The sequence below is a fragment of the Chrysochloris asiatica genome, unplaced genomic scaffold (genome assembly GCF_000296735.1).
Source record: "Chrysochloris asiatica unplaced genomic scaffold, ChrAsi1.0 scaffold00028, whole genome shotgun sequence".
Lineage (NCBI taxonomy): Eukaryota > Metazoa > Chordata > Mammalia > Afrosoricida > Chrysochloridae > Chrysochloris > Chrysochloris asiatica.
Genome location: NW_006408546.1, coordinates 5,176,947 through 5,194,614, shown reverse-complemented (window position 1 = coordinate 5,194,614; position 17,668 = coordinate 5,176,947). Strand labels below are relative to the sequence as shown.

At 42.3% G+C, this 17,668-nt stretch overlaps 1 protein-coding gene across 3 annotated transcripts in view; it reads left to right on the top strand.

Moving 5' to 3' along the window:
• Positions 1-17,668, top strand: part of CPNE4 (copine IV) — an 853,737-nt gene that overhangs the window by 639,266 nt on the left and 196,803 nt on the right. For all 3 annotated transcript variants that reach the window (XM_006840023.1, XM_006840024.1, XM_006840025.1), the window contains exons 6-7: positions 10,378-10,461; positions 14,956-15,045. In XM_006840023.1, the coding sequence (XP_006840086.1) occupies positions 10,378-10,461; positions 14,956-15,045 (174 nt within the window). The remainder of the gene's footprint in view (positions 1-10,377; positions 10,462-14,955; positions 15,046-17,668) is intronic.

Sequence of the window (17,668 nt, the reverse complement as noted above, 5' to 3'; positions counted from 1 at the left end):
CTTTCAATGCACTTTGGACTTTCTCCCTGAGTATCATTGGCTCTTGTTCATATGGTATCTCTTGAAATGGTTGAACATTAACCATTTCCTTTTGATACAATGACTCTGTGTATTCCTTCCATCTTTTCTTGATGCATTCTGCATCATTCAACAATTTGATGATAGCAAAAGTATTTTTATTAATAATAAGGAAAAAGAAACCCACAGATACTTCTTCCCACATGGTGAGCAGTTTTTAAGTACAACTCAAAGGCAAGCTCCCTGATGGATCACCAATCAGTTGAAGCATACAAATTATAGAGGAACAAGCTAATGTGGCCCCCATCCATTTGGAAAGGGAGTGGAATAGGAGGTTCCTTTTTCTTTCTTTCTTTTTAAACAGATTTTACTTTTTAGAGAAGTTTTAAGTTTCTAGAAAAATTGTATAGAAAATACAGAGCTCCCATGTATCCCCCTTGCCCCACTACACACATTTTCCTCTATTATTTACACCTTGTATTCCTGTGATTCATTTGTCCTCATTGATAAACCAATACTGATACATTATTACAACTACAGTTCATAGTTTACCCTTTGGGTTGTACAATCCCATGGGTTTTGACAAATTCATGTAAACTCATACAGACTAGTTTCATTGTCCTAAAAATGCTCTATGTTCCACCTTTTATAAGATGACTGTTGAGACAGAAATAGGCCTGAGGACAGAATGTCTTGAACAAGTGCATAGAGGTGGTAATGAGCTAGAAATGTGCTGAGAAGGAACTGTTGTGCCCGAATTTGTATCCCCCACAGAAGACTCTCCTCGCGCCTATGCAATTAGCAGAAGCGTTTATTGATCTCAAGTTACACTGCATGTAGTGCGTCTACCATCTGGATTGATGGCGACCTAGAAAGCAGGCACGCAGTCCTTTTTATAGAGAGTCAGCGGAAGATTCTCGTGATGTCATACCACCTTCAAACTGATTGGCTCTTATCTAGGGAAGGTTGCTGGTGTTAGAGGTTTGGTGGTTAGGGAGGGTTCTAAGGGTTACTGGTGGATGCTAACAGTTACTGGTGGTTAGGGTGGATTTGGGTATGGGGGAAGGAATTTCTTTAGGGAAGGGAGACTGACTCTTTTAGAAGGGGAATTTTTCTGGTTGGGGTGTTTTTGGTCTTTCATTCCACCCTTGAGTAAGTACCTTCTGGGACAAATCATTGGCCCAGGTTAGTTTCTTCAGTTTGGTTAAGCTGTTCATATTTGGTCATCTGTATAATGTTTTGTTCATGGGAATAATTGGACTAATACACAGAAGCCGTTGTCTTGGTTAAGTATAGTGTTATGGGCACAGACAGTTATGCCATTGTTACATCCCCACCAAGCATCTTTTCCAGGCTTGTAATATGTATCACTGCTATTGCTGCTTGTGGATATCTGAATGGTATTATTACATAAGTGCAGATAATTTTGGGGGATTTTTCCAATACAAGTTCCTCTTCCTGAAATGTGTTCTAGCGTCAGCTTCTTTCGCGCCCCTTCTTATTCTGTTCGCCTAATGGTGAATATAGCTCCTTTGTCATTTCCTGACATATACACACGGACTCCCCAGGTTTTTCCTGCTTCCCACCCACTCGACTATTTTCCCTCATTTATAAACTCTAGTATTACGGGATTGCAGGCATTGTTTTTGCAAGGTCCACCTAGTTGCCCTCCTTTAATAAACCCCCACCCTGCTGAAGTGGAACCTGGCGCTTTTGATAGGCATATGAGATCCTTTATAATTGCAGGGGGACCAGAGGAGGTACCCGGTGGATTCACATCCCCAGGCAGTGCAATAAAAGCTCTCTGCTCCTCCTCACTTGGAGATCATGTCTCTGGTTCTGTTGGTTCCGGGAGGCATAGAAGTAAGACTTTCTAAGCACGGTGCTGCTGGCGGGTGCAACAGTAGGTACTGGATACCAAGCTGCCTCACAGGGTCAGGCAGCCGAAAGAACACTTGAGGCAGGTGGGAGATGGGAGACGACAGACACCTCCTACCCTTCCCATATCTCTGATCTCAGAGCTCTCATGCTATCTCCTTCATGTGGGGAGTTCCACATGACAAATACGCTACTACAGAACAAAGCAGGTATCTTGTTGAACATGACATCATTCTCTGTAGTGACATGCAGAGCAGTTACTTAGTATCTTCTAGTTTTCAGCAGAACCACTGAGTCCACTCCCCATTGGAAGGAGAGGGTCCCTGATAATGTTGCTTTCAGGCTTGCACCCCCTTCTGACCCAACACTCCACCCCTTGAGGTATTCTCACCTTACAATCTACGTGGATACATGTGTCTTCCGGTTGGTCCCTAGATGAGTAGGGTGGAGCATTGTACTCATCATCTACAGTAATAATACAAGCTTACCTCTCACTGCAAGGACGCCACAGACTCCTCCAGTGGTGACAACAGCAGCACATGGCCCGTGGGTCAGAGAGGCCCACAGCACATGGACTAAGAGGGTTATCCAGTCTCCGCCAGTCTCTAGGGTTAATTTAGTTAAGGTCTCTTTAAGTGTCCGATTCATCCTTTCTACCTGACCAGAGCTTTGGGGATGATATGCACAATGTAATTTCCAGTTTGTCCCCAAAGTCTGTATTATTTTCTGGGTTACCTGAGAGATGAAAGTAGGCCCATTATCTGACCCTAAGAGGATCGGTAGTCCATACCTGGGAATGATTTCTTCAGTTTTTTTACTACTACAATAGCTGTTTCTCTTTTTGTTGGGAAAGCTTCGACCCAGCCTGAGAAGGTATCTATGAATACTAAAAGATATTTATATCCATACATACCAGGTTTAATTTAGGTATAGTCAATTTCCCAATAAACTCCGAGCCTATTACCTCTCTCTCAGCGCCCAGGGTTATTATGTTGGCTTTTCTTTCCATTTACTACCTGGCATGTGGTACAGGTACAGGTGCAGGTGCCTTGAATATTTTTGGTCGGAGATTGAAGATTTTAAGGTGGATACTGCGGAGTATGTAATGATTGTCCGTGTAGATGTTAAGACACTTGTTTTTTCCTAATTCTAGGGCCTTAGTCAGTGCAATCAATTCTGCTTTTTGTGAAGACATACCTGGCAGTAGGGCTCTTGCCTACGCTACGTCAGTCTCAGTTGTAACTGTAGCTCTGGCATAACATACTCCATCTTAACAAAGCTGCTGCCATCTGTGTACCATGTCATCTCCGGATTTAGCATAGGAGTATCTAATAAATCCTCGCGGGCTCCTTGAAGGTGGTTTAAAATTTTTTCACAATCGTCGATAGGTTGGTCCATGCTGGGATCTGGCAGTAGTGAAGCCAGGTTGAGGGCGCTTGTTGCTGTGAATTGTATTCTTGGAGGATTGAGCAGTAGAGCTTGATAATAGACTAGTCAGGCATTTGACATCTATCTGTCTGGAGGGGACTGCAGCACTTTTTCAATAGCATGCAGGGTTGTGATTTTAAGAGTCTGACTTAGAGTCAGTTTATCAGCATCTTTCACCAATAATCCAGTAGCTGCTATAATTCTGAGGTAAGGGGGCCACCCTGCTGCAACTGGATCTAATTTCTTTGACAAGTATGCCACTGCACGCTTCCAGGGGTGCCTAGAGTTTGAGCAAGCATACCTTTTGCAACTCCTCTCTGCTCATCTACAAACAGGTGGAATGGTTTAGTTATGTTTGGGAGTGCCAAATTGGGTGCACTGAGTAAGGCTTATTTGAGCGTCTTTAATACTTCTTCCATGGAATCAGTCCAATTTAAAGGGTTTTTCCTCCTTGAGTTGCTTCGTAAAGGGGGCGGGCTATGCTAGCAAAGTTTGGGATCCATAACCGGCAGAATCCAGCAGACCCTAAAAATTCTCTTATTTCTCTGCGATTTAAAGGCCAAGGGATTTTTAGGATAGTTTCTTTTCTCGCGGTTGACAGCCATCGCTTCCCCCCTGAGTATGTACCCGAGGTATGTCACTTCTTGTTGGCAAAGCTGGGCTTTCTTAGCAGACACTCAGTATCCAAGCTTCACTAATGACTTCAGAAGGTCTTCTGTGGCTTCTTTGCACTCGCTTAAGGTGTCGGCAGCTATAAGCAGGTCATCTACATATTGCAAGAGGCTGATATGAGTCTGATCCACATCAGTTGCCTGTGGTATCCATTTTCTGGGTCTGTTCATTCAAAAGCAAAGAGTGATTGGCTTTCTTTAGCTAGGGGTAAGCAAAAGAAGGCATCCTTTAGATCCAGAACAGTGTAAATTTGTCTTTCTGGTGATAGAGCACTGAGGAGCATGTAAGGATTTGGGACTGTTGGGTGGATGTCTTCTACTCTTGTTGACTTCTCTTAGATCCTGTACCGTTCAGAAATCATGGGAATTTGGCTTTTTGACAAGCAACAAGGGTGTGTTCCAAGCAGATTGACATGGAATTAGGATTCCTAATTCCCGGAGTCTTTTTATTTGAGGGGCAATCCCCTCTCTGGCCTCTTGTTACATAGACTACTGCTTAACTCTTATGGGATTTGCTCCAGACTTTAACTGTACTATCACTGGAGGGGGGTGTTTCGCTAACCCTGGGCCACTGATTTCCGCCCACACTTGTGGTATCGTTTGTAGCCATTCTTGCATTAATGTAGTCTGGTTTTCTGGATCTTTGGGAGTTATGTTTTGGGGCACGATTCTATGCTCATTCTCCAACCCGAGAGTCAACACATATATAGGTTCTCCGTTTTTATCTGTTACGGGGACTTTTTTTGGACTAAAGTAGATGTGTGCTACTACTTTAGTAAGCAAGTCACGGCCCATCAAGGGGTAAGAACAACTTGGAATGACCATAAAAGAATGGGATACCTGGCCTTTGCAAAGGTCCACTTTTCTTTGGGTAGTCCATGAATACTGGCTCATTCCAGTCGCTCCTTGCACACAACTGCTGCGTTCTGACATTGGCCCATTTGGTTGTTTTAAGATCGAGTGCTGAGCTCCTGTGTCTACTAAAAATATAATGGGCTGTCCCTCTACTTTCAGGGTTACCCAAGGCTCAGGGAGGGATGATGAGCCCCAACTTCCCTAATCATTCATATCTTCAATCTCGAGTACCTTGGGCGTGATATTTGGGCACTCAGGGCACTTGTTTTTCCAGTGACCTAACTTTTTAAAATAGGCACATTGGTCTTTTTGTAGGTTAGGTCTAGGTTTTGGCCTTGTTTCTTTTATTTCTTGGTTATCAAGTTTCCTCAAGCCTTTTCTCCTAGCCTCTCCCTCGTCTGAAGCTGCAAGGAGAACTTTTGCTATCCCCTGAGTTTGTCTGTTTTCTGGGGTTTCTCTGTTATTATATAGCTTTTCTGCTACTGCCATTAGCTCAGCTAGTCAATTACCTTTGAAGCATTCGAGCCTTTGCAGTTTTTGACGGATGTCAGGCGCAGACTGGTTCACAAAAGCCAAACAGACAGCTGATCGGTTGTTTTCAGCTTCAGTGTCCAAAGGAGTATAGGTACAATATGCCTCAAGGAGACATTCGAGAAATGCTCCCGTAGAGTTGTTTTTACCCTGGATCACCTGACTTATCTTGGATAAATTTGTCGGCCGTCTGGAGGCTGTTAAGAGACCTCCTATTAGAGTCTGGCGGTAGACTTTCAACATCTCCCTACCCTATCCCGTGTGGAAGTCCCAGTTGGGCCTAGTCAGGGGAAACCCATGGTTGATGAGGTCAGGGTTAACAATCAGTCTCCCGTCTGGCCCTGGAACTAGCTTCCGAGCCTCTGTTATAATTCTTTCTCTTTCTTCCGTGGTGAAGAGAACCTGTAAAAGTTGGTGGCAATCATCCCAGGTGGGCTGATGGGTAAAAAGAACAGAGTCTAAAAGGTCCACCAGACCACTAGGTTTTTCTGAAATTTTGGGATTCTGCATTTTCCAGTTATAAAGGTCACTCTTGGCAAAGGGCCAATGCACAAGGTGAGGGTTTCCAAGTAAATCGGGGGGGATCTAAGGCTCTGAGAGGGAGGGCGGCAGATACAGCTCATGGGGGTTCATCGCATCGGGTCCTGGCTTGGATATGAGGTGAGCTGTTCCAGGCGTCTACTTCTGGAGCCTTGACCAGTACTTGGGGCAGCGAAAGATGTGGGTATGGTGGGGGAAAGGAGAGCTCCTCTTTTTCTCTGTCAGACAAGGGGAGTGGCTTGTGTCCCAGAGGAGCGGAGGGTTTCTTTTCTTTTGAGGCCACCATTAAGACAGATTTTGGTGGAACTGGTGGCAGGAAGGGCTTAAGCCACTGGGGTGGGTTTGTCACTAGCCCTTCCCATGTGATTATGTAACTGATTTGACTTGGGTGACCAGAGTCTGCAAGGATTATTTCCTTGACCTGACGGATGGTGGTTAGGTCAAAGGTTCCAGCTTCGGGCCAACCAACACTGAAAATAGGCCATTCCTGTCTGCAGAGGACAACCATTTTTCTTTTACTTAGGGTCAGGCCACCTTTTTTAGCTAATTGTCTAGCTTCTTTGAAGTGCTTTTGGACTAGGCCTAAAGGGGTTGATACAGTTTGACCCATAGTGTTTGATCTAGTTAGTATTCTCAGTAATAGCAAAGATGTTTCTGACGGCTTTGCTGCTCACGTGAGTTATAGTGCCAGTGTACAACGCCCACCGAGGAATTGGTCTCAGGAGGGGCTGAAACCCAGTCCTATGTGAGGCCAAAATGCTGCACTAGGTTCTCTTAGTAAGCTCAGCATGCACCAGTCAGAGAAAAGGAACTGGAAAACAGAGGAAGAAACCGCAGACTAGTCTAGTTAAAGACACGGTATAGTCAGAAAGAAAAATGTGCAGAGTAAGTAGAAGAAGGAGAGGGTTAATCTGTGACAGAAAGTCCAGTCGTCAGAAGCAGTTACAGCAAGTCCAAAACTTAAAACTAAAACTAAGGGTAAATAGGCGAGGTTACTCAGGATACACATAAACCAGGGGGAGAACATGGGGTAAGGTTGGGTGATGAACAGGGGTGTTCACTGAGGCACCTTCCTGGCCACGCCCCTCGTGGGGTGTTTCAACTCTCTCTTGGCTAAGATGTAGCCGTATAAACCCCAGCCCTGGTCACCGCTATAGAAGCAATGACTCACCATTATGCCATATGAGAGAGTCATGGAACCGCGGGGTGGCGGCCCAATCAGACTCCGTAGCTGATGCCGTGGAGCCGCACAGACCAGACACAGCAGGCTGTGTTCAGTTACACTCTGACCACAATCATCCAATCATTCATTCAACAGATAGTAAAGACAATAACAAGACAAGCCAGCTTAGACAAAACCTCAGTAGCCAGGATCCACAAGATCTGAACGGCGGCGTATCCTCTACGAGGCTCCACTTACAGGAGCTACCTGCTTCATTCCCTTCTAACTAGCCAAAAACAGAAACAGATGAATCCGTGGAACATGTCCCCTATTCCCCCGATGGAACCGTGGAACGTCCCCAATTCCCTGAGCAGAGCGTGTCCAATAGCACGTCTGCCTGGAGCTGGGCCTTCAGATTTGATTCAATCACAGAAGAAATAAAAAGACCAAGACCCACAAAAAAAAGAAGAATAAAAAAAAAAATTACTGGCCGGGAGCTTACCAGTAGGGAGATCAACCGCTAAACGCAAGGAGAGGATTAGGGTGGGGGGGGGGGGGGGGGGGAGACGATCCCGGATGAGCCCCCAAATGTTGTGCCCGAATTTGTGTCCCCCACAGAAGACTCTCCTTATGCATATGCAATCAGCAGAAGCATTTATTGATCTCAAGTTACACTGCATGCAGTGCTTCTACCATCTGGATTGATGGCGATCTAGAAAGCAAGCACACAGGCCTTTTTATAGAGAGTCAGGGGAAGATTCTCGTGATGTCATACCACCTTCAAACTGATTGGCTCTTATCTGGGGAAGGTTCCTGATTGGCTTTTATCTAGGGAAGGCTGCTGGCCTCAGAGGTTTGGCAGTTAGGGAGGGTTCTAACGGTTACTGGTGGATTCTAACGGTTACTGGTGGTTAGGGTGGATTTGGGTATGGGGGAAGGAATTTCATTAGAGAAGGGAGACTGACTCTTTTAAAAGGGGAATTTTTCTGGTTGGGGTCTTTTTTGGTCTTTCAGAACCAACTAACCAACCAGTTGAGTTTATTCCAATTCATGGTGCCACCTGTGTGGGAGAGTAGAACTGTGCTTCATAGGGTTTTCAATAGATGATTTTTTTTTTTAATGTTTTATTGTGAATTATATGGTAGTTTACCTGGGAGAACATTAGCTTTACATTCATCCTATCGTATATCATTTCATAATAGATGATCTTTTGAAAGTTGATAATCAGGCCTTCCTTTGAAGGCGGGTCTGTTAGCAAGCAAGCACGGAAATTGTTACCACCACCCTGGGACTCACACAACCAACTTTAAGTTCACTCTTCCACACATTCACACATACTGTTTCCTCCTTAGAAATATTCACCCCAGTCCAAATCTAACTCCACTCTTATAACTCCATATGTATCTATTCATTGTTACTTACCCTTAGGTTATTTTTCTGTGCTTTGTCTTAACCCCTGTAAAGTAGATGGTACTTTGGAGAGCTGAGACCCTGCAAATATTTGTTGAGCTGAAAACTAGGGTGATGGGTAGACGTGAGTGATGTTAAAGGCCAAACAATGCATAAATAAAAATGATGAATGTGTTTCTGGGCTTGCTAGCTTTTGAGGATAAAAGATCGTTTGTAAGGTGAAGATAGGCTTAATTTTGCTTTGCTGCAATCTAGATCTCTGAAGAATATCACTGGGTGAAAATATCTAATAAGGGTGCAATGACTAAGGTTATTTATTGTTCTGATAGCCTCCTATTCTTTACCTGTTGTTTATATCATTCATTCATTCATTCATTCAATAAACTCTATGCCTTAATAAAAATTATAAGCTATGGAAATAGTATAAGCCTAAAGGAAAATCAAATATAGTTCTTGTTCTCAAATAGTTTATTATCTGCTGGCATACAAACAAGTCACACACAAGGATGTAGGTAGGTTCTGCATCTAGTAATGGAGGGTTTGCTTGTTTCATATCCTCCCACTGAAAACTAGATAAAATGCAAGAGACATCTATTTATAAGTCTCAAGCCAGCCAAGATATGAGGAACCAAGAATTGGAAAGAAGAGAAATTTATCAAGGTGATTTGGACAGTCTACACATTTTTTTCCATTCAAGGCAATTCCTCAAGGCAATTTTCTAAAACAGCGTAGAGAAGCTGAGAATCCTGGCAGAAGAAAAGCTATTCAGAAGTAAAGCTGAGCAGAACTTTTGGTGGTTTCATGGGACTTGTTGATGTTATTAAGTGCTGTCGAGTTGGTTCCAACCCATAGTGACCCTGTATAGGGTTCTCGAGGAATGGCTGGTGAGCTTGAACTGCCAACTTTCCAGTTCAAACTGACCTTGCATCCAGCACATTAACCCATATCACCACACCAGGAGTCATAGGGAGACAAAATTCCAATCCAGGGCTAACTGAGCCAGGACTAAAGGTTTCAGGATATTTCAGAGATGGAAAGTGAGTCCAACAATCTGAGTTGTTTATCCTCACAAGGCATTCACTAATTGGCAAGTAACTGCATAGAGAGAGACTGAACAAAGAACAAGAGCCAAGAGATTATGGAGAAAAACTGAGCCTTTGAAAGTGTCAGTAAAAAAACGCGTTGAGTGCTTTAAAAAAGAACAAGCCTTTGTAAACACTGAAGCTTTCAGTTAGAGGACCTTAAAAATTCTTCCCAAGAAGTAAAGGTGGACCTCTACTTATGGAGAAAAAAAAAAAAAAAATCTCTAACTATCTCAGTCTTGATTGGGTTAAGGTGAGTGCCTCCAGTGTAAATGCATGCCAAAATGTTAAGACACATCTAAATTCTGTGTGTTCTTTCTTGTACAGTATCTGGCATTTAATGTAAAAGTTACCAAACATACCAAGAGGTGGGACCGAGAAACAGATCATAGAATCAGACCCATAAGTGATTTAGATCCCGTAGTCATAAGTGTAGATGTAATTAACAATAACTGTAATTGATATATTTAAGTAACAGATATAATTGCTTCTCAAAAAACTGGCGTTTGAGCTGAACTTTTAAGAATATTTTGAATTCTAACTAACTAAGCACTTACTTTTCAAAGAATTTGGTGGGTATCAAGGCTGAAGAGCAAAGCCAGGAAGGATAGTATGTACCATCAGCAGACAAGCGGAAGAGACTTGGGTATACTTAGAGCAGGCATGCTGGGAAACATGACAGGCATGGCCTCCACGCTACATATGCCAATAGGAAATCAGGAGGATTTCTCTGTATAGATCAGTGCTGGATCAAATACAGCAGGAAGTGGGGGAAAACCTGATTGTTATTTATCTGTTTTAGGATTTCTTCAGTAAATCTGACCCATTTCTGGAAATTTTCCGCATGAACGATGATGCAACTCAGCAGCTTGTACACCGAACTGAGGTGAGACCTGTCATTTTCAGCTGTGCTATCTTGTCTCCTAAAAGAATATGCAGTGTTGAGAAACCTCTCACATGTTTAATGTTTGCTAGGTGCTCAGACCTGTAGCCTTCACTGTCCTCAAAGCAACTTTCTACCTTATTAGTTTCTTTCTTTGTGTGTGTGACTTTTTGCTCAATTTAAATGTTCGAAGAGAGGGACTTTCTCTAACACTAATTTCCCATTCATGGCCTATAAAATAGACAGAGAGCAACTTATTAGTAATAAAAATATGAATACTAGCTAACACTTCATGAGGATATTACATATGAAACACTGTACTAAGTGATCGCTCTTGTCTTGTGCCACTGAATTGGTTCTGCCTCATAATGGCCCTATCTAGGGGTTCTACGAGCAACTGGTGGCTTTGAACTACTGACCTTGTGGAGCTCATGCTACAGCACCACACCAGGTACTAAGTGATTGTTGTTGTTGAGAACCATCAAGTTGGTTCTAACTCAGTGACTTTGTATCGTTTCTGAGGAGTAGCTGGTGATTTCGAACCTCCAGCATTTTGATCAGCAGTCCAGTGCTTATCCTACAGCATCACACCAGGACTCCGCTAAGTGGTTAATATGCACTACTTCATTTATTTTTTACAATAATCCCTTCACTTGGTTATTATTATCACCATCATTTTGCAGTTGAAGAAACTGAATTTAGGGAAGTTCAGATCACTTTCTTGGGTTTCACAGTTAGCAAGTGAATTGAGGTTGTTTGCCCCTGCGCTTCTGTGTAATATGGAAAGCCAATGTGTCTCCTCAAGGAAAATTCATATATAAACATGGGCCTACCTCAGAGTATTGTGGGTTTGGTTCAAAACCGCTGCAGCAAAGTGAATATTATAATAAAGCAAGTCTCATGACATTTTAGGTTCCCCGGTGCACATGAAAGTTATGTTTACACAATACTGTGGTGCTATAGGATCAGTATTGGACTGTGAACCATAGGGCCAGCAGTTCTAACCCACCAGCTGCTCCTGGGAAACCCTATAAAGGGTTGCTATGAGGCAGAACCACCTTCACAGCACTTAACAATGATTGTGCAGTGACATTAAGAAAGAATTTGAAATATTGTGACAATTACCAAAATATGACACAGAGACACAAAGTACACACATGCTGTTGGAAAAAAGTGGTGCCAATAAACTTGTTCGATTCAGGCTTGCCATAAGCCATCAATCTATAAAATAAATACAGTGTCTGAGAAGCACAAGAAATGAGGTATGCCCATACTAAACTTACGTCAGGCCTATCCTGTGAACAGCTGCTCTGTCTTGGCACCCAACGGGTCTTCCTGCATCTCTTTAGCATCCTTTTATCCTCTTTTCCCAAACTTTACCCAGTAGTACTCAGGGTAGTAAGTTCCATAGCATAAGACTGAACTGCAAATCACAAGGTTGGCGGATAAGCCTACCAGCTGCTCCATGTGAGACAGATGAGGCTTTCTGCTCCCATGAAGATGTAAAGCCTCAGAAACCCTATACAGTGTCGTTACATGTTGAAAACGACTCAACAGCATTTAGCAACAACAAAGCCAGAAATGCCCCCTACACACACACACACACACACACACACACACACACACACACACACTAAATCCACTCTACAGTCCATCCCATCTCGACTTTTATGAGAGTCTCTGTGTGGGTGGCAGGGTAGTGATAAGGAGATAGACTAATTACGGTGACTGATCTGCTGCTGAGAAAACACCCTGTTACCCTGACACAACCAGTGGTAGGGTATGGAAGAAGAAAGTCTCATGGCTTTCACAGCATAATGAGGGGGTATTGTGTTTTCATCACCGTACACCAGCACTCTGCAGGGAGTGTTTAAGAGAATGGTGCATGCCATATTTTAAATAGACAAGGTTTAAATAGTCTTGGATGAACTAGTCTGTGGATGTCATCTGGCACATAGTAGGTATATAATCAAGTGTGTTTAAAAAAATAATGGAGTCTTGGGGTAGACTGATGGATAAGCACTGTACTCCAAGGTCAGTTTGAACCACAAGGTCAGCAGTTCAAAGCCAACAGCTGCTCCTCAGAAACCCCTATACAAGATTGCTGAGTCAGAATTGACTTGATAGCACTTAACAACATCAACAGTAAAGGAAAGAATTAATAAACAGAGTCAAGTATACAAAGTGTGTCTATTACATGTTGTAGGACAATGTCGATTCTGGAACTTAATCCTTGGCAAGTATTTTGAACTCCATCTGGGACAGTTGCTCTGAGTGGCACTCTACCATCACCCCAAGTAGAATCTCCACACATACATTGCTCTGGTGGAATAAGCTTCTTTCAGGAGTAGTTAATAAAGTTTGGGAAGAATTAGAATTGAGATTCATTCATGCTTTTACCCCAGACTCAATGAATGGAGGCTTTAATGTAAAGCAGAAAAGAGGTGGATGCTGTATCTATTGGCCTTCTACCCTCAGAACATTCTCCACTCCTTGCTTTCAGCATTCCTCTTCACATTATTGATATTGGTAAATTCTTTTGCTCCCAAGAATGTCAAGAACTCCCCAACACACACACCCCAATCCTAAGGAGATTCCGGAGTCTCACAAGAAACATGACTGTCAAACAACATGACATTGATTTCCCTCCCCACCACTTGCTTACTCAGTATATACAAAATACATACCAAATAGTGCTGTTCTCCTGGGACACACACACTCACATATTCTAATTTCATAGAAATTTTCAAATTAAAATCTTGATCTGCTATAGAAATCTTCAAAACTTGTAATGAAACATCTTCATTTCTTAGGTTTTCATTTAAGAGTGAGAAATTACGACGAATCCAATAATCTAATCTGTTTTTTCTTCTCATCATCACTTTGATCATCCCCACAGAATTGGGACATGAAACAAAGTCACACAGGAACATTAATTTTCTAACTCAATGAATTAAATTAAATTTAATACCAATCTCATAATCTAATCAGTAACTCATAGTTATATTAAGGAATTTAGTACATGAGAGAAGCATTTATAAAATAATTATATGACTGTTATTGTTGTTGTTAAGTGCCAACTCATAGCAACCCTGAATATTAGTTGAATTTGTTGGTGGGTTTCCTAGGAGAAGCTGGTGAATTTGAACCACTGACCTTGCAGTTCAAACCAACTTTGCAGTCCAGCAAATTAACCCATAGTGCCATGGTTGTTTTTTTTTTTTTTTGGTTTTGGGGGGTTAATACTAAGATTTCTGCTAAGAAAAAACTTCATGGGATGAAAAATCAAAATGATAGGATTCCATTTGAGTTTGTCCCTTAGACCAGTGGTTCTCAAAGTATGCATCACAGTCCGCAGAGGACTCAGCTTCCGAGTTTCTGCCAGTAGCTCTGGGCTGTTGTTGTTAAGTGCCATTGAGTCATTTCGACTCATAATAATCCTGTGGTTAGCAGTCCAGTGCTAATCCTACAGCATGATACCAGGAGGTCACTAGAAATTTACCTTTCTAACAAGTTCCAGGTGACATAGTAACTGCTGATCCAGGAACCACACTTTGGGAACCCTTGATCCAAAGTACACAGCACAATGCTAGGCCTAGATCCGTTATTCACATACGCTGAACCAAATTAAATGATTTTATAATGGTAGGATAAGGTCTGATTTGTATGGATTCTTGGGCAGGATTTAGCTAAATCCTCGATTAGGGAATTGCTTTTAAGTGGGTTTTACTATATTTTAACATTGTAAATTTACTTATTTTGTAAAGTTGAAGATCTGCCCCATTGTGCCAACCGTCTGCATTGTTGTTGTTAAGTGCCGATTCATTCTCATAGCAACTCTGTATAATGTTTCCAAGGAGCTGCTGGTGAGTTTGAAATGCTGACCTTGTGATCAGAAAGCCAGTACATATCTTACAGCAACACATCAGGACTCGCAGCGTAGTGTATTCTAATTGAGATGGTGATGATGGGGTGTTTGCTTTCTGGGTTTTTCTTTTGGAGACTTCTTTGGTTTGCAATCTGATCTGACTCAAGGTAACAGATTAGAAAGACCATTTAATTTTTTAGAAGCAGAATTTCTCTGCTAACTTTTCACTTCTTCCTTCTCCCATTTGACTCCACCAAGAATCTTTACTTCTACTGAATTTATACCCTAAGACTGATGGTTCCATGGAATTAGGGGTCCTCTGTTCAAGGCCAGAGGCCTCCCTACCTCCTTATTTTCAGCTCATTTTGATATGAATGGGACCATTCCCAGCATCCACAGGCTGGATAATTTACCATCCATTGACCAGTGGCAATAGTTCTTTCTGCCCATAATTACTCATTTATTGAGTATCCTGCAAAGCTGTGCAGCTCCAGCTTTTCATTCAAGTACTTATTCCAGACAGCTGTTCTTTCTATAAGTTTCACAATGGCTTCTCATTTTTATGATGAGATGTGAATATGTCAAGCACTTCCTCCCCCACCTACCACTCTTCTTTTTTCTTTTCTCAGGTGGTAATGAATAACTTAAGCCCAGCCTGGAAATCATTCAAAGTATCCGTAAATTCTCTATGCAGTGGAGACCCAGACCGCCGGCTGAAGGTCAGTAATCTGTCTATGTTTGAGAAATACAGTTCTTCATGTATTTATTCTTCAAGTTACGTTGGCAAAACCAAAAATTCCAGTTCTATTTCCCAACCACCTGGTTTTTTATTTTGTTTTGTTGTTTGGCTAGAACTATTGAAGCCCATGAAATAGCCCAAAATGAATCTCAGATGCAAAACCTATGGCTTCTCAGAGACAAAACTGTAGAAATAAGATTATGATATACTTAGTAGTTATTAAAAACATAATTGTTGCTAGATAAATGATCTATTGTTGCAAAATTTAGTAGCTAAGACAATAAACTTTCACTTCACTTATGATTCTGTACATTGGAAAACTGGGCTTCATGAATCTAGGTGGTTCTTCTGTTTGTCACACTTGGGCCTCAGAGATGTTTTTACCAGTCTAGGCTGATGAGTAAATTCACTGGGAACTCTTACTTTTCTGTGTCATTGAATTTATTCCAACTCAGAAGGATCCTCTAAAACAGAGTACAACTGCTCCATAGGATCTCAGAGACTTAATTTTTTAGGATACAGATCAATATTTTTTTTCTCTCTCAGAGTGGCAGGTAGCTTTAAACTGCCAAACCTTCAGTTAACAGTCAAGCACTTAAGCACTGCACCACCTTTACAAGCGAGTAGGTCCTATAAACAGAAAGGCCAACTGATGAATGTTTCGTGAGAATCCTGAGCATCAAGCTGAGCCTGCAATCACATTCACCTAACGGGGATCTTTCCTCCCAGTGGACAAACCCCAGGGAAGCCCACTGTTAGAAGGTTGTTGTGATAGAAAACAAGGCCTGGATGCTCAGTAACTAAACTGGTTAATGGCATCAGACTCTGAAAGCCTGAGGCCTCCACAGTCATTATGGAAATGTATAGACCCACAGGAAGCTTACCTATTTATATGGATCTCTCAGGGTACCTGATTTCTAGAAAGTGTTAGATGGGCATTGCCAATGTTTCTCTTTATATCTTTGCATTTTCCTCATCCCTTTTGCCCCACCAACCTTTTTCTTATGAATACAATTCTTTTGTCCATACTATCAATCAGTTCAGAATCTCATCTGGCTACTTTAAGATCCCCTTTAACATGACTTTGTAGATCTCTCCTTAAACCCATTCGGCATGAACTTTGTGGTTGAAATCTCAGAAGACATGCATACATACATACATACATACATACAGTCCAATGCTTATCCTACAGCACTACACCAGGACTCTTCAAAGGTATATAGACATTGTCAGATATTCCCTAGAGGGTTAGACCAATGATTCTCTAACAGCATGCATCAGAATCAACTGGAAGACTTGTTAAAACATAGATTGCTGGGCCCTAGCCCCAGAGTTTCTGATATACAACCTGGAGATGGAGAATTTATACTTCTAACAGGTTCTTCAGTAGCACAAATCAATAAGTGCTGGAGCACTAATTGAATGGTTAGAGGTTCAGACCCACCCAAAGGCACCTCAGAAGTAAGGCCTGGTAAACTACTTCTGAAAAATCACAGCCTTGAAAATCCTACAGAATGCAATTCTACTCTGCACTCATGAGGTCACCATGAGTTAGAACCAGCTCAATAGCAGCTAACAACCACATGCTCTCAAGCATTGTGGCTACTGCTAAGAACTCGTGCTATAGACATTAGCTCCTTGACTGTCCTCATACCCACTTGGTCTCCCCCCTTCCACCTTTTCTTGCCCATAACTCACACATTACAGGTATTTCACTCTCCTCAGACTTCAAGGCTTTGCATTTTCAGTTCTCTCTGCCTGGAATGCCTAATTTCTCAAATTTTCCTGGAACACACTGCTTTCCTTCAGGTCTCCTAAATCTTCCTTCACTTGCAACAAACCCTGCCTGACCTCTTCATGCCTGGGTGGGCTGCCTCCTAAATCCCTAAGTCCCCTGTGGGACTATCTCTCAGCCTGTTTAGAAGTTGCCTGTACGCAGACATTTCTGATTCCTCAGGAGATGATTTGCTTTTGCTGGTTTGCCTCTTCCAGGTGGGAATTGTGTTTTGTGTCTAGGTATCTAGCACAGCTCTTGTCAGAGAGCAGATACGCAATCATTATTTCCAGAATTCATGTAGAAAAGAGTGAAGGAGGCTCCAAGAGGCCACAGGGGGTGTCTGGACCTCACTACCCTCACTGAGGTCGGGGAGTTTACTTACTAAACCACATAGTATCATAGGAACCAGCTCACAATAACTTGTTCACAATAACTGTTGTTCTATGTGTCTGTTGTATGCTGTCGAGTTGTTCAAACTCATAGTGACCTTATATAGGGTTTCCTAGAGCGGCTTGAGGGTTTGAACTGCCAACCTTGCAGTTAGCAGTCCTGTGCTTATCTTACAGGACCCAATCCCAATTCATAGAACTGTCCCACAAAGTTTCCAAGGCTGTAAATCTTTACTGAAGCAGAATGCTACTTCTTTCTCACATGGAGCAGCTGGTGGGTTTGAACCACCAACCTTTCAGTTAGCAACCAACCAATGGGCTCTAAAATGTAACAATTGATTGTTACATTAGAGAGCCCATTTTTGCTACCACTGTGTCAGTCCATCTCATTGGGGATCTTCTTTTTCACTGAGCTTCATTGTCTAAATATTATGACC